This window comes from Lithobates pipiens, unplaced genomic scaffold (assembly GCF_037356315.1).
Source record: "Lithobates pipiens isolate NorthernLeopardFrog02 unplaced genomic scaffold, aLitPip1_a1.2 Scaffold_22, whole genome shotgun sequence".
Taxonomy (NCBI): Eukaryota; Metazoa; Chordata; class Amphibia; order Anura; family Ranidae; genus Lithobates; species Lithobates pipiens.
The window spans coordinates 14,501,416-14,525,328 of record NW_027507784.1 but is presented as its reverse complement, the minus strand read 5'-3'; the positions used below and the strand labels follow the sequence as shown (position 1 = coordinate 14,525,328).

At 48.6% G+C, this 23,913-nt stretch overlaps 1 protein-coding gene across 1 annotated transcript in view; it reads left to right on the top strand.

Moving 5' to 3' along the window:
* LOC143923320 (uncharacterized) overlaps window positions 1-23,913 on the top strand; it is a 38,360-nt gene that overhangs the window by 6,549 nt on the left and 7,898 nt on the right. The window contains exons 2-4 of the mRNA XM_077446929.1: window positions 11,490-11,851; window positions 15,345-15,471; window positions 15,756-15,829. Coding sequence (XP_077303055.1) covers window positions 11,490-11,851; window positions 15,345-15,471; window positions 15,756-15,829 — 563 coding nt within the window. The remainder of the gene's footprint in view (window positions 1-11,489; window positions 11,852-15,344; window positions 15,472-15,755; window positions 15,830-23,913) is intronic.

Sequence of the window (23,913 nt, the reverse complement as noted above, 5' to 3'; positions counted from 1 at the left end):
CCACTAACAGGCCAGGTTTGCAAGATAACTGAAATACATCACAGGTGATATCATTTGCTGCTCAGTGATTGCAGTATTCTAGTCTGCATCTCCCCAAGGTAATACATAAAACCTGGCCTGTTAGTGCGCCTTGAGGACAGGGTTGATGACCACTGCTGTAGACGATGGTGTGTGGATGTACTGTAGATGGTGGTGTTTGGATGTACTGTAGATGGTGGTGTTTGGATGTACTGTAGATGGTGGTGTTTGGATGTAATGTAGATGGTGGTGTTTGGATGTACTGTAGATGGTGGTGTTTGGATGTAATGTAGATGGTGGTGTTTGGATTTACTGTAGATGGTGGTGTTTGGGTGTACTGTAGATGATGATGTTTGGATGTACTGTAGACGATGGTGTTTGGATGTACTGTAGATGGTGGTGTTTGGGCATACTGTAGACAGTGGTGTTTGGGTGTACTGTAGATGGTGTTGTTTGGGTGTACAGTAGACGTGGTATATGGGTGTAATGTAGATGATGGTGTTTGGGTGTACAGTAGATGGTGGTGTTTGGGTGTACAGTAGACGGTGGTGTTTTGGTGTACAGTAGACGGTAGTGTTTGGGTGTACAGTAGGCAATGGTGTTTGGGTGTACAGTAGACAAAGGTGTTTAGGTGTGCTGTAGATGGTGTGCTGTAGACTGTGGTGTTTGGGTGTGCTGTAGATGGTGTGCTGTAGACTGTGGTGTTTGGGTGTACTGTAGATGGTGTTGTTTGGGTGTACTGTGTTGTTTGGGGATACTGTAGTGGTGTAGACGGTGGTGTTTGGGTGTACTGTAGATGGTGGTGTTTGGATGTACTGTAGACGATGGTGTTTGGATGTACTGTAGACGATGGTGTTTGGATGTACTGTAGATGGTGGTGTTTGGATGTACTGTAGATGGTGGTGTTTGGGTGTACTGTAGATGGTTGTGTTTGGATGTACTGTAGATGGTGGTGTTTGGGTGTACTGTAGATGGTGGTGTTTGGGTGTACTGTAGATGATGATGTTTGGATGTACTGTAGACGATGATGTTTGGATGTACTGTAGACCAGTGGTCATCAACCCTGTCCTCAGGGCCCACTAACAGGCCAGGTTTGCAAGATAACTGAAATACATCACAGGTGATATCATTTGCTGCTCAGTGATTGCAGTATTCTAGTCTGCATCTCCCCAAGGTAATACATAAAACCTGGCCTGTTAGTGCGCCTTGAGGACAGGGTTGATGACCACTGCTGTAGACGATGGTGTGTGGATGTACTGTAGATGGTGGTGTTTGGATGTACTGTAGATGGTGGTGTTTGGATGTACTGTAGATGGTGGTGTTTGGATGTAATGTAGATGGTGGTGTTTGGATGTACTGTAGATGGTGGTGTTTGGATGTAATGTAGATGGTGGTGTTTGGATTTACTGTAGATGGTGGTGTTTGGGTGTACTGTAGATGATGATGTTTGGATGTACTGTAGACGATGGTGTTTGGATGTACTGTAGATGGTGGTGTTTGGGCATACTGTAGACAGTGGTGTTTGGGTGTACTGTAGATGGTGTTGTTTGGGTGTACAGTAGACGTGGTATATGGGTGTAATGTAGATGATGGTGTTTGGGTGTACAGTAGATGGTGGTGTTTGGGTGTACAGTAGACGGTGGTGTTTTGGTGTACAGTAGACGGTAGTGTTTGGGTGTACAGTAGGCAATGGTGTTTGGGTGTACAGTAGACAAAGGTGTTTAGGTGTGCTGTAGATGGTGTGCTGTAGACTGTGGTGTTTGGGTGTGCTGTAGATGGTGTGCTGTAGACTGTGGTGTTTGGGTGTACTGTAGATGGTGTTATTTGGGTGTACTGTGTTGTTTGGGGATACTGTAGTGGTGTAGACGGTGGTGTTTGGGTGTACTGTAGATGGTGGTGTTTGGATGTACTGTAGACGATGGTGTTTGGATGTACTGTAGACGATGGTGTTTGGATGTACTGTAGATGGTGGTGTTTGGATGTACTGTAGATGGTGGTGTTTGGATGTACTGTAGACGATGGTGTTTGGATGTACTGTAGACGATGGTGTTTGGATGTACTGTAGATGGTGGTGTTTGGGTGTACTGTAGATGGTGGTGTTTGGGTGTACTGTAGATGATGATGTTTGGATGTACTGTAGACGGTGGTGTTTGGATGTACTGTAGACAATGGTGTTTGGATGTACTGTAGACGATGGTGTTTGGATGTACTGTAGACGATGGTGTTTGGATGTACTGTAGACGGTGGTGTTTGGATGTACTGTAGACGATGGTGTTTGGATGTACTGTAGATGATGGTGTTTGGATGTACTGTAGACGATGGTGTTTGGATGTACTGTAGATGGTGGTGTTTGGATGTACTGTAGACGATGGTGTTTGGATGTACTGTAGACGATGGTGTTTGGATGTACTGTAGATGGCGGTGTTTGGATGTACTGTAGATGGTGGTGTTTGGATGTACTGTAGATGGTGGTGTTTGGATATACTGTAGACGATGGTGTTTGGATGTACTGTAGATGGTGGTGTTTTGGCATACTATAGACAGTGGTGTTTGTGTGTGCTGTAGACAGTGGTGTTTGGGTGTACTGTAGATGGTGTTGTTTGGGTGTACAGTAGACTGTGGTGTTTGGTGTATTGTGGAGAGTGGTCTTTGGGTGTACTGTAGAATAGTGATGGGCTGAACAACCCTCGGTTCAGTTCGCACCAGAACTCCCAAACATGTAAAAATGAACATTGTGGGGGCGTGGCTTGGCGCGCAACGGAGATGGCAGCCTAGAGGAGGAGCTCCGTCGGATAGCGGCCCCAGCCCGTCAGATTACAGCAGCAAACGGCGCAAAAATGAGCAGGCAGAACAAGCACCAGCACCAGACCCGTCCACGCCACTCAGTGGCAGTCAATCCCGGCCGAGATATCTCAGACATCTTCAAGACCCAGGCTTCAGCACTGCAGGCCTCGGAGGAAGACAAGATGGCGCCGGTCCACGCGGACGAGGATTACAGCGAGGATTCGCAATCTGCGGCCGAGGACAACGGTAGGCACAGTGCCCGCTCTACACACCCACTCACCTACGAGGATATGTCTGGCTTTGCAGCCGATATCAAAGCCTCATTCTCCGCAGCGATCACAGACTTAAAGACCAGCTTCCTGGTTATGCAGGAGAAAATGGCTGCTGCGGAGACAGCGGGAAAGATGAGAGACAGGTCAATTCACAGACTGGATGAGGCTGTCACAGCTCACTCCCTTCATTTCATCGAAATGAACAGACATTTAGAGGACTTGGACAATAGGGGGAGGCGTAATAATATCAGGGTCCGCGGCATACCGGAGTCCGTTGCGCCTGACCAAATCACCTCAGTTTTGCAGAGGGTATTTAATACCCTACTTGAACGCCCGGAAGACTCTGCCATTGACTTTGTTAGAGCGCACAGGGCGCTCAGAGCGAGAGGCCCTGATACACTACCCCCTCGCGACATCATCTGTTGCCTACAGAGCTTCTCACTTAAAGAGGATGTCATGGCCAGGGCCCGCAGGAACGATCAGATCGTGTTCAATGGGGAGACCATAAAACTTTTTCAAGACCTATCCCAAATCACTCTAAAAAACCGAAGGGCTTTGCGTCCTCTACTGGAAAGGTTAAGGGAGAAAGAACTGAGATACTCATGGCTCTTCCCCTTCGCTTTACTGGTCGCGCATGGGGGTAAGCAACACATCTTGCGAACGCCTGCAGACCTCCCGGAATTTTGTGCTGCCCTCCAGCTTGAGCTGATTGCTTTGCCTGACTGGTACCAGGAGTTCTCCATGCCACCTAAAGACAGAAGCCCACCTTTTTCCCCACTCACCTCGCCGGAGAAACACCTCCCCAAACGGCAGAGGCAGGGTCGTGGGGAATTCTCACCAAGGGGGACTCCCCGAAGTCGCCCGCACTCTTCTAGGAACCTAATGGAAGCCTAAGACCCGTGATGCTCATATGCCTACCTACCTCCTGGGAACACTACCATTACTTTTCTCCCACCTGACCATCATTTATCTTTTGTGACTACCTTGCTCCGTCATCACCGAGAGTAGAACTGCTCACATGCTGGAGAGGTGACTCACTATGGGATCTTGATCTGCATGATATTACCCTGGGTCCAAGGTGTTTCCTCAGAGATACCACACCAGTACTGAGCAAATGTAACTATGGGGTTGACATGCTGGAGGAAGACGGTTGATTTTCTGATCACTACAGTCCTGGAGGAATAATGGTGTCCAGCGGACCGCAAATTATTGACAAGGATGGTAGCTGGGGGTAGAAACAGTTCCCTCAGTCCATAACCTGGCGGGTGGTGGGCATGGTAGTTTAGAAGGTCGAAAGTGCTTCAATCTATTGTTTCTTACTATTTGTCAGGCATGCTTGTTTTTATTTTTCATTTTTTTTATTAATTTGTTTCCAGTTTGCATTGTACGTTGTTGCTGTGGCTGACCATTTAGCACTCACCATATGCCTTAGGGCGCCGCTCACGGCGGCTCCTAACATATACAGTTGAGTTATCGCTGTGTTTAACCGACAGTTCGGTACTGTTATACACTTCCCTTCGCAGCGCGGCAACTGGGTTATTTGACCTGTGGTGATCCGCTCGGCGAAGGTTGCTGTCTCCGGGGAGGGCCTTCCCGGACCCCACAGTAGTGCTCCAGGCGGGTTACTTTGGGGCCTGTCTCATGCACTAATCTTGACCCCCCGAGGACGGTTATTTAGTCTTAAGGGGGTGTAACCTACAACTCCATCTTCATCTCATCTCATTTCACCTTTCTTACTTTCCTCACTGCTCTCTATCTCTCTACTTTGCCTTTCCGCGATTTACACGTTAGTGCGAATGTACTGTATGTTACTGACTATTACTGAAATTAGAATTTTCTGTACCCAATTATCTTGTTAAGATTACTTCTGCAGGTGTTGGATCCCGCGCCTCCCTGAGTCTAAACCATGGCATATTCTGATTTGGGACGTAGCCCAACGGTAATTTCACACAATGTCAAAGGGCTTAACATCCCCGAAAAAAGAACCACCTTACTAAGAGAACTTAAAAAAGGTAGGCCCAATTTTGCATTTTTACAGGAGACGCATTTTAAAACAGGACACACGCCAAGGCTGACTGACTCCTACTTTACTGACGCATATCATGCCACCAGTCCCAGGACCAAATCAAAAGGGGTCTCGATACTGGTGAGTAAAGATGCTGACTTTGAGGTCACGGACACGCAGATAGATCCGGATGGGAGATTCCTTCTCCTCAAGGGGACTTGCAGAGGGACTCCCCTGACTTTGGCAAACGTGTATTTTCCCAATTCAGCTCAACTCACTTTTTGCCGAAAATTGACTGCTGAGCTGAAATGTTTCGGTTCGGGTAGACTGATTCTGGGAGGGGACTTCAACGTCCCCCTCATACCGACTGAGGATACCTCCAATGGCAAAACCGCCATCCCCTATAAGACTCTTAAGAGCATTAAGAAGCTCCTGTATTCCCTGAATCTGGTAGACTCATGGCGGCACCTAAACCCAGAAGGAAGGGATTATTCCTTCTTCTCCATTCCACACAACTGCCACTCACGAATAGACTACATCTTTATTACGCAGAGAGACCTATCGCTGCTGACCGCTGCTCACATCGGGATACAAACCATCTCTGACCACGCTCCGATATCTGTGTCACTAGACTTGACAAACACCATGGCCAGACACAATACCTGGAGACTGAACTCGTCACTATTAACGGACCCCGCGCTGCTGCCAGACCTAGTTTCCTCATTGACTGACTTCTTCAAGCTGAATGACACACCTGGGATGAACCCCTTAGTGATCTGGGAAACTCACAAATGTCATATTAGGGGCGAGCTGATACGCATGGGTTCTCGTAAAAAACGGGAGAGAGACAAACTGATTAATGAGTTGATCGCCAAAATAAGATCTCTAGAATCGTTACATAAACGCTCCCTTACAGTAGAATCAGCGGAGATGTTACTTGAGACGAGGAAAACTCTTAAACAGCTTTTAGACAATACCACCAGGAGATTCATATTCTTTAGGAAGAAAGTCTATTACGAACATGGAGACAAAACAGGTAAAGATCTAGCGAGGGCCTTAAATACACGAATAGCCAACAATCACATCAGGGGCATCACTGGAGGAGACGGAAGGATAGACATCGAAACTGAGAAGATTGCTCAACATTTTCATAAATATTATACTAACCTATACAATCTCCCGAGCCTGCATGTTCCGCCAGACTTGGGGGAGGATCGGGCTCGGGCGATTCGGAATTACTTGGACGCAGCGGATCTACCCAGACTTGACGAGGAAGACAGTATCCAGCTAGATAGACCCTTTGATGACTCCAAAATTAAGACAGCCATTAGAGAATTAAAGACGGGCAAGAGTCCCGGGCCAGACGGGTTTAGCGCCATTTATTATAAGACGTTTACAGAGATTTTACTCAACCCTTTTAGAAATGCAATGAACTCTTTGACAACCCGGAGCCCGAACTCTAACGATTTCTTGTCCGCCTTTATCACTGTTCTTCCCAAGGAAGGGAAAGATCCGCTCAATTGTTCAAGTTATAGGCCCATATCCCTTCTAAATACCGACGTTAAACTAGTAGCAAAGATCCTAGCTAACAGATTGAAACCACTACTTCACGAACTGATAGGACCCGAGCAGGCCGGATTCATGCCGGGCAGGGAGGCAAAGGACAACGTGACGAAATCCCTAAATTTGATACATCTAGCACACCAGCGAAAGATCGAGGGCTTTCTCCTGTCAACCGACGCAGAGAAGGCCTTCGACCGAGTAGCTTGGGACTATATGTTCGAGGCTTGTAGGCGTACTGGCTTGGGCCCTGGCATGATGGCCTGGATCTCAGCACTGTACTGGAACCCTTCGGCTAGGCTTAAAGTGAATGGTTCACTCTCAGACACAGTGCTTATCAAAAATGGCACAAGGCAGGGGTGTACTCTGTCCACCCTGCTTTTTATTATCGCACTAGAGCCATTCATAAGACACACAGTCATGAACCCATCGATCAGGGGATTCCAACTAAAAGAGAGAGTCTTCAAAATCGCGGCTTACGCCGATGACTTATTGTTCTTTATGACAGAACCCCACATTTCTATCCCCTCTCTTCTACACGAATTTGCACGATTTGGATGTGTCTCCAACTTCAAAATAAACTACTCTAAATCGATGGCCATGAATGTGTCTCTTCCCGAGGCCCGACTGTCAGTGGCCAGGGCCGGTACCCCCTTTAAATGGACAGCATCGGCCATTAAATACTTAGGAATTTGGTTGACTCCCAGACTTTCATTGACATATGCGCAGAACTTCCCCCCCCTACTTAAAAATATTGCGCAGGACCTTCAGAGGTGGGGATCGGGCTACTTCTCATGGTTTGGCAGGGCGGCCATTTGTAAGATGGCTATACTGCCAAAGGTGCTCTACCTAGTCCGCACTTTGCCCATCAGGATACCCATGAGTTTTTTTAAATCCTTGCACTCCCTTCAAACGAGCTTTATCTGGTCGCGCAAGCCCCCCAGACTGAAAAAGTCTCTTCTGACCAAACCTAAAGACAGGGGTGGCCTGAGTTTGCCTGACTACAAACTTTATTATTACGCCGCACATATTGCGCGTATTATAGATTGGCATTGCCACTCCCAGGTTAAGGACTGGATTTTCTTGGAAGAGGAAGCTAGCACAATCACTCTCCAGTTCTCTCCTTGGATCCCACGACTTAGATATCCCAGATCTATGCTATCTCACCCCACTGTAGGCACCACTCTCAATATTTTTCATGTACTAGCTAAACAACCCGAGTTCTCCACCCCTCTGAGCCCCCTAACCCCTATCCGTGACAACCCTGATTTTACACCGGGTCTGAAGAACCCATTACTAAGACTACAGAGACCGAAAAGACCGCTCTTGGCGTTGGACTGTTTCACCAACAAACTGATGAAAGACTTTTCAGACCTCAAAAGTGACAGTGAATTACCACAATTACCACTCTGGACATACTTCCAACTTAGAAGCTACTGCAATGATGCCACGCGCAGACCACACTTAACGAGAGCAGTGACAGACCTAGAATCAGTATGCATGAAAGGGGAACCCACCCAAAAAAACACTACGCTTGCATATGCCTGGTTACGTTCGCTAGGTCCACGAGAAGACCACAGGCTCAGGGAGAAGTGGGCTCGGGCTCTTGGTACGCCGATTTCGGACGACCAATGGGATAGGGCCTGTATTTTATCACACAAATGCTCACTGAGCACGAAAATGCAGGAAACGTCCTACAAATTGTTGACCCATTGGTATGCCACTCCGGAGAAAGTCCATAAATGGTTTCCACATTCCTCTGACAGATGTTGGAGATGTGATCAAGAGGAGGGCACTCTGCTTCACATTTGGTGGCAGTGTGACCGATTGCAACCATATTGGTCAGGGGTGAAGGAGTTGATCGGGCGGATCACGGAGACCAGACTTGGGTTGGATGCGGAGTGCTGTCTACTCCGCATCACCAATACCTCCTTTAAAAAATACAAGCAGTCGCTCACCAGACATATGATTAATGCGGCCAACTCTCTAATTCCACTATATTGGAAATCCAAAACTATTCCTACTATACGAGAATGGCTGCTTAAAATTGCTCTTATCTGTGAGATGGAGGATACGGCGGCCCAATCTGATGAACGAGTGGAGGGGTATCAGAAGACCTGGTCTCCGTGGTTTGCTTTTAAATACTCGCAGTCTTTCAGGGATTACACGGGCCGAAACTCAACGGCCTGATGTGAGGTGGTGTCTTTATAACACGTTCTCTAACACTTTAATATCACACTAACATTGCTCCTATTACTCTCCAGGAGCTTCTGGAATAAGGCGCTCCTTTCCCTTTTCTTTCTTTTCTCCTCACTCTCCCTTCCTCTCTTCGTCTATCCCTTTACTCGGTTTCTCTGATAAGCTACTAGTTCTTCTTAATATGTTTTCTTGTTGTTCAATGGGAATGAATGATTCCAGATGGAATCCGGGGTAGGACAATGATCTGCTCTCCTAGGTCCGGTTGGGCCCGCAATGGGGGATTTGATTGTATTAGATGATACCCCTATTGACGACTAAGAAATGTTATTGACACAGTTCTGACCTTGGTATACATTGTTCTGTTTGTACAGTGTCTATTGCATAACCATGTAATCTGTATCTTCATTTGCTAATAAACCTTTCTTGAATGAAAAAAAAATGAACATTGTACAATCACACACAGAGCGTGGTTGGGTCACGCCCCCCGTTCTCTCCTCATAGGCTCCCTGGCTGTAAATGTGTATGAGCCAATGAGGAGAGAGAGACCCGTTAGAGCTGCGGCTGTTGAGCACATCGCTGGATCGAGATTGTGCTCAGGTAAGTATAAGGGGTGGCTGAACCCAGACAGTTTTTACCTTAAAGTATAACTAAAGGCAAACATTTTTTTTAACTTTTTGATAGAGTAGAGAGGGATTAGAACGCTTGTCAGTTTTTTTTTGCTGTCTGTGCCACCATTAAGGAGACCTGGGCCCCAAGGAATTCTCTTAATTTGCTGGGATTTCCTCTCACTTCCTGTGTGGCTACAGGAAGTAAAGGGAAATCTCCACAATGGGACACAGATGGCGAAAATCTGACATACTCTATCCAAAGTTCTACTTTTAATCATAGAAGGCATTACGGTAAGAACACTCTACCTTTAGAAGCACTTTAGTGCTACGTTCAGATTTAGCACCTTTACAGCACACACAGAAATGTGCTGCCCTTTAGCGGATGTGTGGGGGTGCCATAAATTATTGGCACGTTTGTTCTCGGGTTTAACAAACATGTATTTTAGTGTAATGAAGTCACTGAAAGTGGTTGTAAACCCTCAGGGACAACAGCGCAGTATTTCATATTCCCATCGCACGCGTTCCTGGATGCGCTCTCGGATTTGGGTGCTGTAGCAACAACCAGCTGGATACTGGTTCGAGTCACGGTGAAGATATTTGCCAGCACACCATGGAACGACACAAATAGCGTCCAAACGGGTGATTTATTGCATGATCACGTTTTGGAGGCACGCAGGGTTCCTTCGTCAGGCATGTGATAGTCCGTTTGGACGCTATTTGTGTCGTTCCATGGTGTGCTGGCAAATATCTTCACCATAGACAATGGCACAGGTGCACTGAGCGTGCTGTTTCTGAGGGCGATCGTGCCGTCACTGGCGGCTCCCGTGAGCATCCGTGGGAGTGAAGTCATCGCGGCTCCGGTGTCCTGCCGAAAAAGGTCCCTCCGGCGGATAATGACCCCCCCCCTGTACTGTACAGGCGCGGTGCTTGTGCAGTATGAACCACAACGGAGCTGCCAAAAATAGTCAAACATAAACAGCTGTGAGTCCGCTGTACACCGCGCAATGAACATGACATTGTGCCAGATGCTGCCGCGCACTCCCGATGCTCGTGCTACTCTGCAAGGGGCGGGTGTATTACTGTTATATCGTGTAAGCTGATAACTTAGGGGTGGTTTTAACAATAAACTACACGTCTTTGCAGGGCGTGTTTAAACAAATGAAGGGCGGGTTTTGCGATGTTGATGGGCGATTTCAATCATCAAAATCTGCACTGATACTGTGATAAATTTTTCATGCTAGGCGGTTAAATAGGTTGTGCCAACCCGCCCATCAACATTGGAAAACCCACCCTTTATTTCTTTAAACACACCCTGCAAACAGCTCTGCCCATCAATTTAAAATTCGGCCTCTTCTGTAGCCATCCGCCCCTTACACGATATACCCGCCCCCTTGCAGAGTAGCACGAGCATCGGGAGCGCGCGGCAGCGTCTGGAACAATGTCGTGCTCATTGTGCAGGCGCCGTATACAGCTCACTCACAGCTGTTCAGCTTCAGCTATTTTCGGCGGCTCCATTGTGGTTCGTACTGCGCAAGCTTTGCGCCTGCACAGTACAAGGGGGTGATTATCCACTGGGGGGGCCTTTCTAGGCAGAACACGGGCCAGTCCCCGTTGTTTCGTCACATATGGTGACCCATCACATTTGGCTACCCGCTGGAGTGTGCATGCGCAACGCCGCCATATGCGTTCCAACACTTTTACAACAAAACAGATTTGGCGAAACGTCAGAATGTGTAACGGAAGTGACGTTCCGTCGCCACCATCTTGCTACACCCCGCACTCCTCTATAGTAAAGATACACTGAGAAAGGGGAAAGCGGACCTCTTGTTACATCCACCGGAGTTTTGCATTTTACACTTATTTTTAACAGTAAAGTGAGTATATATAGTGATTTGTTTGGTTTACTTCCTCTTGAACATTCACATTCCATTATTTTAGTCCCTCAGTCAGTAGGGTATGTTGCACTTTTAGTCAACTCCACACTACCCCACCATAGCCTCGATGGAGTTTCATCTTAGTAACAATTCTCCATATTTGTTCCAGTGTGAAGCATAGCTCTCCAGTTCTGAAAAAGAAATCAATGAGCGAAACTGACAAGCTGAAGGAATACATCATCTCCTACAGTCTCAACAACTGCCCAGAGGGCAACCAGGGTTACAACCGAATCCTTCTCCAGCTGTGTGGCTACCTGGGACATGGCAAATCTTCCCTTATTAACTCTTGTGTACATGTGCTTCAGGACAGGAAGCAGCAATTCACTGTGGTTGCCCAGTCTGGGGAAGCACAAGGTGGGCTCACCATGGAGAGGAAATCTTACCCACTAACGCCCACCATCACCATTGTGGACAACAGAGGATGCTCCACACTCAACGGCTTTGAAACTGGAGAGCTGTATGCCCAGCTGGGTGAGTTACATTCGCAATTTAAACCTCTCCATTAAAACTGCTAGCTTCCTGGGTGTCTTGCTGCAAATTTGGTTTTTGGAGTCACTGATCCAAAGCGAGAATAGACCTAAAGTCTTCTGAGTGTAGCACTGACCCCCCGAAGGAGCTGCTGAATTTGTTTGGGCCTGCACTCTGTTATTAAACCCCCAGTGACTTGGCTCAGTCCCCTTGACACAGCTGTGGTGCAATGTTGGTGTGGAATAAATGGTGAAAGATAACCCCACAATATACAATATAATGACAGTATACCTTGATTGTCACCTGGGTGTCCAAGAGCTCCACCTGCTGGAGAAAGAACACTACTCCACACCAATGTACTTAAAGCGGAGCTCCACCCTAAAGTGGAACTTCCTCTCATTGGAACCCTCCCCCCCTCCGGCACCACAATTGACACCTTTCAGGGGGGAGGGGGGTGCAGGTACCTGTACAGTACAGGTATCTGCACCCACTTCCGACATAGATATCTGCAGAAGGTACGCCCCTTTCCGCAGAATGTATGCCCCTTTATGAAGGTCCCCCGCTATCTGCTGGGAAACACACGGATCCCAGAGACAGCGGGGACAATCCTTATTGCACAGCGCGACTCACGCATGCGCAGTAGGGAACCGGGAAAAGGAAGCCGCAAGGCTCCACTTCCTGATTCCCATACCCAAGATGGTGGCAGCAGCACCCGAGAGATGATCGAGAGATCGGCTTCGGGTGCCGACATCGCAGGCGCGCTGGGCGGGTAAGTGTCATTATTTTAAAAGTCAGCAGCTGCAGTATTTGTAGCTGCTGGCTTTAAAAAAAAAAAAAAAAAAAGGCGGACTCCCGCTTTAACCAAAGGGTTATCTTACTGTGGTAATGGTAAGGTGACAATTACAGTGGCTGTGCTGTCATATCAACATAACATAACAATACAATGACTCTAAACAACAGATATATATAGCAACAAATACAAGGGAGCTCCCCTTACTTTAGTGCTCTAGGTGCAAGGCCTTGAAATAACACCCAGTCTTTGATCTTCTTTTCTTCAGCCAGCTATAAAGGTCTGTAGTGATTTGTAATCCAACAAAGTGAGATATTAAAGTTTAAGTAATGCCGCGTACACACGTAGCAGACTATCTGGCGGACTTAGTCTGGCAGACTTCCCGCCGGACTGTCCGCCGGACTTTCCGAACGAGCTACTTGCCTACACACGGCACTTTTTCAGCAGACTAATACGCCGTACTAAATACGCCGGACTATCTGCCGTACTTTTGAAATGAACGCACTTGCCCACACACGCGGAGGAAAGTCCGCTCAGTTTGAGCGCGTCTCCAGGTTGTACCCCATACTCATTTACATAGGGTGGGGGGCCGGTATCCGGGGGCCCCCTTGTTAAAGGGAGCTCACGATTCCGATAAGCTCCCCTCCCGCAGACCCCAACAACCAATGGCCAGGGTTGTCGGGAAGAGGCCTTTATCCTCATCAACATGGGGACAAGGTGCTCTGGGGTGGGGGGGACTGCGCGGCCCCCCCTTCCCCAAGGCACCCCCCATGTTGAGGGCACGCTGCCTGGCAAGGCTCGGGGGGGGGGGGGGGGGGCGCTCGCTCATCCCTACCCCCTTTCCTGGCCGGCCGGGTAGCGTGCTCGGAAAAGGGTCTGATGTGGACCTAGGGGGGACCCCCATGCCGATTTTTAGGTGTAGGGCTTTCCCTTTAAGTCCACACCAGGTAACAGGGTCAGCGACGCCTCCCTCGCTGGCCCCTGGCTACCTGGAGATGCGCTCAAAATGAGCGGACTTTTCTCCACGTGGGAAAAGTCCACTCATTTCAAAAGTACGGCGGACTAGCACACACGGCCGTACTGTCCGCTGAAAAGCGAGTCCGGCGGACAGATTGGAGTGCAAAAATACTTTCTTAGTCCACCGGACTTTTGGGTAAAAAAAGTCCGCCGAAGGCTACACACGTGCGGATTGTCCGGCGGACTTGAGTTTGCCAGACTTTTCCACCAGATTGTTTGATCGTGTGTACGCGGCATCAGAAGGAATCCTGGAATGGTTTCTGGAGGCACTTTAATGGTTATCACCTCTGGTATGGCACGGTACTAAAATGTGATAAGGAGAAGGCTTTAGACCTGCCTATTGTCAGTCTTTGTTAGATCCTTCTCCTTGGGACTACAGATCCCAGCACCTCTGTATGGAAGTCTAAATGTATGCAAGTGCGTAATAAACTATGGGCCACAGCCCGCTCACCAACTGGATCTGATGACATGTAGCAGTTCCGCTCCGGTGCACTGTTTTGCTTCTAGCCGGCCGGCTCTGTCACGCCAATCCATCCTCCAAAGGTGTTCTATTGGGTTGAGTTTAGGACTCTGTGCAGGCCAGTCAAGTTCCTCCACCCCAAACTCGCCCATCCATATCTTTATGGACCTTGCTTTGTGTACTGGTCCAAATCATTTGGTGGTGGGGGGGGGGGGGGGGCAGGATTATGGAGTGGGGTTGTTTTTCAGGGGTTGGGCTTGGCCCCTTAGTTCCAGTAAAGGGAAGGTGTCAGCATACCAAGATATTTTGGACAATTTCATGCTCCCAACTTTGTGGGAAAAGTTTGGGGATGGCCCCTTCCTGTTCCAACATGACTGCACACCAGTGCACAAAGCAAGGTCCATAAAGGCAACCAGGTGCAGAGTACAAAGACAAGTGTGTCTTGCCTACAGTCAGGCATGGTGGTGGGAGTGTCATGGTCTGGGGCTGCATGAATGCTGCCGGTGTCCTATCACATACAGTCCCCCATTGGATAGTGTCCGCTGTGTACTGCGCATGCGCAGTACACAGCACACACAGATTCCGAAAATAGCCGAGGATGAACGGCGCCTGCGCCGCGAGTCCAGGTTCTAGCCCTACCATCCAAGTGGATATAGAGTAGGAATATAAAAGAGCCGAGCACAGCGAGGCCGAGCCCGCGAGGTGCCCTATAATTTTCAGAACCCTATGTCCGCTTGGATGGGGGGGGGCTACCACCTCCACTCACGGCGCAGGCGCCATTCATCTTCGGAGATTTTCCAAAGCTTCTTCTGCCCCGTACTGGGCATGCGCAGTATGCGGCTGACACTATATGATGGCAGGACACTATCTGCCAGAAGACCGGCACTGGGGAGCTACAGATCATTGAGGGAACCATGAATGCCAACATGTACTGTGACATACTGAAGCAGAGCATGATCCCCTCCCTTCAGAGACTGGACCGCAGGGCAGTATTCCAACATAAGTTTCTTTTAAGAAATGCCATGTTCCTTCTTCTCTCTTCCTCTATCACTAATCACAATTCAAGAATTGTGTTAACATATTTGAAGCTTTATAAAGTTATTGTTGTACTTTTGAACCTTCTGGGGCCAACATCAATTATTTACTAGCATTAATGCTACTTGTATGCTACTTGTATGTCACCAGGTGTAAACATTGTTTTTCTTTTTTTTTGGGGGGGGGTTCTTCAGGAAATTTTATCCCTCTTGATTTGAAAGTTGAGTGGACACAGGGATTTGAGGAAATGCTGACCCGGTTGGAGGACTCAGAATTGGAGCCAAATTTCCGGGATATTATTGTGCCGATATTCGTTTACAGGTAAGCAGAGAAAAGTATTTGAGATTTTGTTATTGTTATTACTGACGTTTGTGATTGGCCAGAGGAGAGGTGATACTTGCTTTTATCAGTAGGTGGTGCTAGAACACTAAAAAACAAAAAAAAAAAAAAAAAAACATTACTTAGCATGTTGCACCTAACATGAAAAATATATCTGATGCTAGGTCCACTTTAAGGACCTAAAATGAATTAAAAAAAACTAACAGTATTTGTATAGATTTTATCAGTTCTGTCCACTGGGTTTGTCATATCTGTGCTTTTTGCAGTGTGAAGAGGGATGTGGCCCCTTCAGAAGTGCAAGAGATGAAGAATTTCCTTACCAACTGCCGCAATTTAACAGGTACAGAATGTCTCTAATCCAACATTCATTATCGTCAGATACTCAGTCCGGAAGCACATCAGATTACATCTACTATGGTCAGGGCTGGATTGGGACACAAATTTGGCTCTGGACTTCATCCAGACCTGCCCACTTTAATTTTGCAAACACGCACAAAAACAGTATATAAACGTATACGCAGTTGCGCAATATGGATACGTATATGGACATGGATACGGATGGAGTTTGGGATGGATCTGAGGGAAGCGTATGGGGCATCAGAGCAGGCCAGGGGAAATCTGCAACAATAAGAAGCCTGCAGCTACGGTAGCAGCAGAGAAGCTTCCCTGAACACTGAAGCTCCCACCATCCCGGCCCAGTCCACCCTGGAATTGTCGCCTGAGCTGGCCCTGGACAATACAGCGGTGCTCAAATGAATGGCTCTGCAGGACGTGCAGCCATTACTTTGACAGGCTGTCTGTCACTGAAACCAGCCCACTGAGCCATCGGCTCACTGGGAAACTCCCGGTGGTCCCGATGGATGAGGCCTTCAAGTGTAGTGGGAACCCCGATCGTGGCTAACTCATCTTTGAGAGATTCCGAGAGTCCTAGGCGGAACTGGTGTAGTAGAGCTGCCTCATTCCAGCCTGTGTCTGCAGACCACCGCCAGAAGTCCGCGGTATAGTCCTCTACTGGACACCTACCCTGCTGTAGAGAATTCAGGGCGGCTTCAGTGGTAGCTGTACGTTGGGGGTCTTTGTAGAGTTGTGCCTTAGCCGCCAGGAATGCGTCCACCGTGCTAATGACTGGACTCTTTTGTTCCCATAAACTGTGGGCCAAGGCCTGGGGTTCATCGGACAACAAAGAGATGAGGAACTCGACCTTAACAGTCTCTAAGGCCGCGTACACACGGGCGGACTGTTCGCCCAACTTTGTCTGTCCAACAGTTTCGGCGGACAGTCCGCTCAAACTTAGCATGGGCGGACATGCCCACACACGACGAACGAACAGTTTGCTGAAACCGTGCGCGATGACGTTTCGACACGTACGACGGGACGAAAATTTCGACGTCCAATACACTTCAATGCAACTTTCCGACGTGTAAATCCGTTCTGAGCATGCGCGGAACTTAGTTTGTGGAACAAGCCTACACACGGGCGGACTGTTCGCTCAAACAAGGTTTCAGCGGACAGTTTTTCGGAATTTCCGAAAAACCTTGTTCGTCCAACTGTCCGCTGAAACTGTCCGCTGAAGCCCCACACACGAGCGGACTGTCCGCACAAACCCTGTTCAGCGGACAAAGTTGGGCGAACAGTCCGCCCGTGTGTACGCGGCCTAAGGCAAAAGTCCAGGGCTGCAAGGCTAGGTATAGTAAACAGGCAGTCCTGAAGGATCTCAACTTTTTTTGGTCTCCGGAGAATTGCTCCGGAATGGGAACTTGGGGTTCTGGCAGAGGGAACATAATCATAGAAGTCGCAGAGAATTGTTCGTGAGCAGGTACAGGGGAGCTGATAGAAGCTGGAACTCATTCTACATTAGCAGATGACTCTGACAGGTGTTGCAGCTTATCCCTCAATTGAAGATAGCCTTCCTGTAACCTCTGAATTGCTTGAGTCAAAGTAGTGGCTTGTTGACACAAGGCCTCTAACGGGGACGCACCTCTTCCAGCCTCAGTCATGGCTGGATTATACTGTCAAGTCTCTGGTGTGAGGCCGGGTTGCTGAGAGGGCATCCCTTGTGGCTGAGTGTAGCGCTTCCCTGGGAGTGATACAGGGGATGCGGTGCCCAAAGGAACACGGGTTGCCAGAAATGCTGCAGGCTGGCTGATTGGCTGTAGATAGCTGGAACGTGCTGAGCAGCAATATGGGCAGCCGTGCGGAGAGAAGTCTTGAGTCAGAAGCAGCAGGGTAAACCAGGAGCCGGGTCTGCAGCCAGGCCAAGGGTCAGATACCAGAAGACAGTCTGAAAGGAGTACAGGAACAAACCGGGTCATACATAGAGGGCAGAGGATCGAAGAGTAGTCAACAAAGCCGGGGTCAGAGGGAGGAGATAAACAGGATCACAGGTCAAGCCAAGCAGGGGTCAAGTCAGGAGTCTTCGGAGTATACAAGCACAGGAACACAGGAAGTTGTTGAGAATCCAGCAAATTGCAAGTGTCACTGATTGGTTTAAATAGGCCGGGGGGTGCCTACAATCATCATGGCGTGTGCATGCGCATCGGCGCGCAGAGACTGCCGTTTCGTGGCTGTCGCGCATCTGCGTGCGCGCAAGTGCACAGAAACTCTTCTATCGCAACCATGACGATTACTGGCGGAGTTGCCCACAACACGGCCATTTCCCCGACACTTAGTCTGAGATCCGAGCCGAGGTCAAGTCCACTCTGGCAACGAAGTACAGAAGGGTTAATCAGAAGAAGAATGGTTGAGATCCAAGCCGGGGTTGGTTCCAATCTGGCAGCTGAGTAGAAAAGGGGCAAAGAAGTAGAATGGTCAAGGTACAAATCCAAGGTCAATGGCAAGCAGCAATCAAGAGTATTCAAATAGGTTTCCAGGTCACAAGTTCAGACAGATCACACACTAGCACAGGAACAAGGGGGGACTGAAGATAATCCAGCAATTTGGCAGTGTCTGGGCTGGGCTTATATAGGGAAGTTTGAGGTCACTTCCGGTGCGACTCCTGGCCATTTTCCCGGCTTTTTTTCCATCAGTTTGAGGTCACTTCCTGTGCGCCTCCTGGGCATTTTCCTGCCTTTTTCCATCGGATCTTCTGCACAGGTGCGGGTTGGCACACTGAGGCGTCTTTGGCGCATGCTCAGTTGGCATAGATTTCCTCTTCGGCAATGCACCATTGGTGCATGCGTAGTAAGCCCTGAACTCTGACAAAGAGTTAATTAGCACAAATAACAATGGGTGAAAGACCCTTAGAGCCCACACTGGACTTATTTACAATAAATACATTATAGCAGACAACAGACAGACAGGTGGCTGGAGTTGATGACATCAGCATCTGCTATGAGTCCCAATTAGGGATGAGCCGAACACCCCCCCGGTTCGGTTCGCACCAGAACTTGCGAAAGGACCGATAGTTTGCGCAAACTTTCGAACCCTGTTAAATCTTATGGGACTCGAACGTGAGGAATCAAAAGTGCAAATTTTAAAGGCTAATATGCAAGTTATTGTCCTAAAAAGTGTTTGGGGACCCGGGTCCTGCCCCAGGGGACATGTATCAATGCAAAATAAGTTTTAAAAACGTGTTTCCCGTGTTTAGAACAGTCCCTGCACAAAATGACATTTCTATAAGAATAAAAGTCATTTAAAACTGCTTGCGGCTTTAATGTAATGACTGGTTCCGGCAATATGGATGAAAATCATTGAGAAAAACGGCGTAGGTAGCCCTTCAGCCCATTACCAGCCCCTTTGGGTCTTGTATGGATATTAAGGGGAACCCTGCACCCAAATTAAAAAAAGGAGGGGTAGATTTCATCTCACTTCCTGTTGTTTCCTTCTGTTTGAAAGTAGGAGTCGTTTGTAAGTTGGATGTTTGAAAGTAGGGGCCTGCCCTATATGCTCTGCAGAAATTTGGGTCTTGGGTGTTGGTGTTGCCACAACACTGTAAGCCCTCACAGTTACTCTTGGTGGGCGCCGGAACTGGCCCTGCTGTGAAATATTAGATTAAGAATTGTAATTACATGCCCCTGTTGAACAGGGTCAGAAAAATTGGGCCTTTAGTGGTGGATAGTGTGGTGGTGTTGCCACAACACTGTAAGGCCTCACAGTTACTCTTGGTGGGTGCAGGAACGGGCCCTGCTATGAAATATTAGATCAAAGCACGGCCCATTCAGACCCAGCGGGCTGCGACCTATATCCCACACATCATAAGTGCTTCGGGACAGAAGCTCTCATTGCTACAACAGATCACACAGGAGTTCCGATCCTACTACAGCTCCCTATACAATCTAACCTCACCCCCGCCCTCACGATTGGATATGGTCGACTCTCTTGATCTGGCTCAGATGCCGACACTCCTGAGGGAATCCCAGGACTCCCTGGAGGAACCCATCACTCCGAGATACAGCAAGCCGTGAATGCTATGAAGCCGGGCAAGGCCCCAGGGCCTGACGGCCTCACAACCTCATATTTCAAAATGCTACTACCCACCCTGGGCCAACATATGATGACCTTGTTTAACAATCTTGGCACTGGGCTGCAACTCCATGACCCTTCACTGCAGGCACATATTTCGGTCATTCCCAAGGAGGGTAAGGACCCAAGCCCCATCTCCCTCCTAAACGTTGGCCTAAAAATATTCACCAAAATCTTAGCATCCAGACTCCAGCACCATTTGCCCCATCTTATCCATCTGAACCAGGTGGGTTTTGTCCCAACTAGGGAGGCCAGGGACAACACCTCCAAAGTCCTTAACCTAATCCACCTGGCAACTAGCAGGAGAATGCTGAGCGTCTTCTTGGGCACAGATGCATCAGTTGGCAGTTCATGTTTGAGACCCTTCGGCGGGTAGGCCTGGGAGACAGGATGATGCGCTGGATTGCTGCAGCTTACACCACTCCTTCGGCCAGGGTGAGGGCGAACGGCTTCCTTTCGGAGGCCTTCACAATTACAAACGGGACTAGGCAGGGCTGTCCCCTTTCACCCCTACTATTTGCCCTGACCCTGGAACCGTTTTTGTGCCACATCCGGCTTAACCCGGACATTACTGGCATTGGAACCAAAGAGCCACGGCATAAGGTCTCCGCTTACGCGAATGATCTTATGTTCTCTCTCTCGAACCCAATGATCTCGTTACCGAGCCTCCTACAGGAATTCGACATCTATGGCCGCCTTTCCAATTTAAAAATCAATTTTTCTAAATCGGAAGCTATGGGAATAGGGGTGCCTCAGCACCAACTCCAGCTACTCAAAGAGAGCTTTAAGCTCAAGTGGACTGGCTTAGCCCTGAAATACCTGGGCACTCTTATTCCCACTTCATTGTCTCAATTGTATAACCTTAACTCCCCCCCCCCCTGCTGAAAACAGTACAAGGACTACTAAATGGATGGAGCAGCGGCCTCCACTCGTGGTTTGGCCGCTGTAATATCCTCAAAATGACAATACTGCCTAAATTCCTCTATCTCCTTCAAGCGCTTCCGATTCATGTACCCACCAGTTACTTTAAACAAGTTCAAGCAACTTTTGCAAATTTTCTCTGGGCAGGGAAGCACCTGAGACTGAGGCCGCGTACACACGAGAGGATTGTCCGCCCAACTTAGTCCGCTGAAACACAGTTCAGCGGACAATCCGCTCGTGTGTGGGCTTCAGTGGACTTTTTCAGCGGACAGTCTGGCGAACCAAGTCTTTCGGAATTTCCGTAATTTTGTCCGTCCAAACTTGGTTTCAGCGGACAGTCCGCTCGTAAGTAGGCAAGGTGGACGGACTAAGTATGGCGCATGCTCAGAAAGGATTTCCACGGCCGAAGGTTGCATTGCAGTGTATTGGACGTCGTATTTCTAGTCCCGTCGTACGTGCTGTACACGTCATCGCGCAAGTTTTCAGCGGACTGTTCGTTCATCGTGTGTGGTCAAGTCCGTTCATTTAAAAGTACGACGGACTGTCTGTCAGACTGTCTGACGAACTAAGTTGGGCGGACAATCCTCTCGTGTGTACGCGGCCTTAGTGGGAAGATACTCTCCCTCCCGAAGTCCCATGGGGATTGGCGTTTCCAGCAGTCAGAACATACTATCAGGCCGCCCACCTTAGCAAGTTAATTGATTGGTGCAGACATAGCGACGTTAAATTGTGGACGCGATTAGAGCAGGATCAGTTCGACATCCCACTCCATAGGACACCCTAGTGTTTCCCTGAACTGCTGCCCGCCCTCGCACGCCACCCCTTGGTGGGTACTACGGCCAAAATCTGCTCACAAATACTGTTGAAACCTGACATCTCCACATGCAGCTCCCCCTTGAAGCCCATTATTGGGCACCCCTGTTTTGAACCAGGCCTGAGGGACAAGAAATGTATGGACCTCCGGGCCTCTGGCCTGTTTCAGGCTTCCCACTTTAGTACCTCGGCAAAGTGGAAAACGCACAGGGAACTGTCTGATCCTGATTGCCAATACAAACTGGACTTTCTAAGAGCTTCACAACTCAACCATTTTTTTAGCAGTATGCTGCCCCCACCAAATGACATGCAACAGCCCCTCACACCTTTGGAGACGATTTGTACAGAGGCTGGGGTAATTTCAGATACCCTCGCTCTGTTCTAAGCATTACTGATGGAAGTGCCAGGGGATTGTCAACCCCCTGGCCTTCTCAAATGGGAAAGAGACTTAGGTAACCGCTTCACAACCCAAATGTCCCAACATATCCTTACTTTCACTCATAAATCCTCCCTCTGCACTAAAACCCAGGAAACGAACTATAAGATCCTCACGCGCTGGTACAGGACCCCCACCCTCCTACATAAACTTTTCCCAGTGACCTCCAACCGCTGTTGGAGATGTCAAGCCGAGAGGGGTACTATTTTACAAATTTTTTGGTCCTGCCCCCGTTTACGACACTACTGGACGGAGGTCCGCCGAATAACCCAACTGTTCACGGACTGGCCGGTACCGGATGATCCGGCGTTCTTCCTCCTTGATGCGACCAGCATTCCAGCATGACAGTACAAAAAATCTGTGGTTCGCCACCTCCTGGATGCGGCCAAGGCCTGCATTCCACTGAACTGGAAATCCCCCCACCCACCATCCATAACTCAATGGCTTCACAAGGTGGATGAAGTCAGCAGGATGGAGGATTTGGTTCTCACCAGTCAACATAGACAGGAGGGCTACTCCAGGACGTGGCAGGTATGGAACGTGTTTAAATACTCAGACGAGGGACGGAAACTTAGGAGGACTGACTAGTCAACCAGGACTGATAAGATCAGACTCTCTCCCCCTAATGGGGAAAGCTGAGAGGGCTTAACCTTGAGGGGCGAGAGCCACCAAATCCATGTTCACCATACCCCCCTCCCCTCCATCCCTCCCTCCCTCTTGCCCCCCCCCCACCTCCCCAAACTCCCCCTCTTCCCCCCTTATATTTTTCTCTCCACTGTTCTCCGTCTACCTCTTTTCTACTTCTCGCTCCTTTCGTGGTCTCGGATCATACTTTCTGCTTTGATAAAGGTAAAAAGTGGGGAGGATGCTGAATTCACGGGGTTAACATTGCACTCCTATGTTGGTGGGACTTCTGCCCCATGGAAAGGGCAATGGAGCATTACATGCGACTGTTTTAATTGTATACCTATGACGTCTGTTGTCTTATTTTCATGTATTTTGATCCCTGTGGATCAGTTTTCTTTCCCTTGTTATAAATAATAAAAAAAAAGAAATATTAGAACAAGAATTGCAATTACATGCCCCTGTTGAACAGGGGCAGAAAAATTGGGCCTTAGGCACTGGTGCTGGTGCCACAACACTGCAACACCTCATAGATACTCTCGTTGGAGAGCAAGAATGAGCCCCGCTGCAAACTATTGCATCAAAAATTGTAATTACACGCCCCTGTTAAACAGGGGCAGAAAAATTGTGCCTTAGCCACTGGTGGTGGCGCCCAGAAACAAAAATGTTCTTACAAGCTATTAGCATGAAAATTGAGGAGGAAGAGGATAGTCAATCAGCATAACAGGATAGTCACTCAGCATCAGCATAGGCAGTCTTGAAGGGATCTCACATTAAAAAAAAAATATTCGGTTACATCAGCATCAGGTGCTTGGTAGCTAGTAATCCAAGACTGATTCATTTTTATGAAGGTCAGCCGATCGACCGATTCGGTGGACAGGCGCACCCTGTGATCGGTTACAAAGCCTTCAGCAGAAGTGAATGTGCGTTCCGAAAGAACGCTGGATGCAGGACAGGCCAGTAGCTCAATTGCATACTGTGCAAGCTCTGGCCAGTGATCCATCCTCAATACCCAGTAACCCAGAGGATTTTTGGTGGGAAAGGTGTCCAAGTCTGATCTTCCCCCTAGGTATTCCTGCACCATGTAAATCAGACGCTGGCGATGGTTGCTGGAACTGATCATACCTTGGGGCTGCGGACTAAAAAATTGTCTGAACGCATCGGTCAGA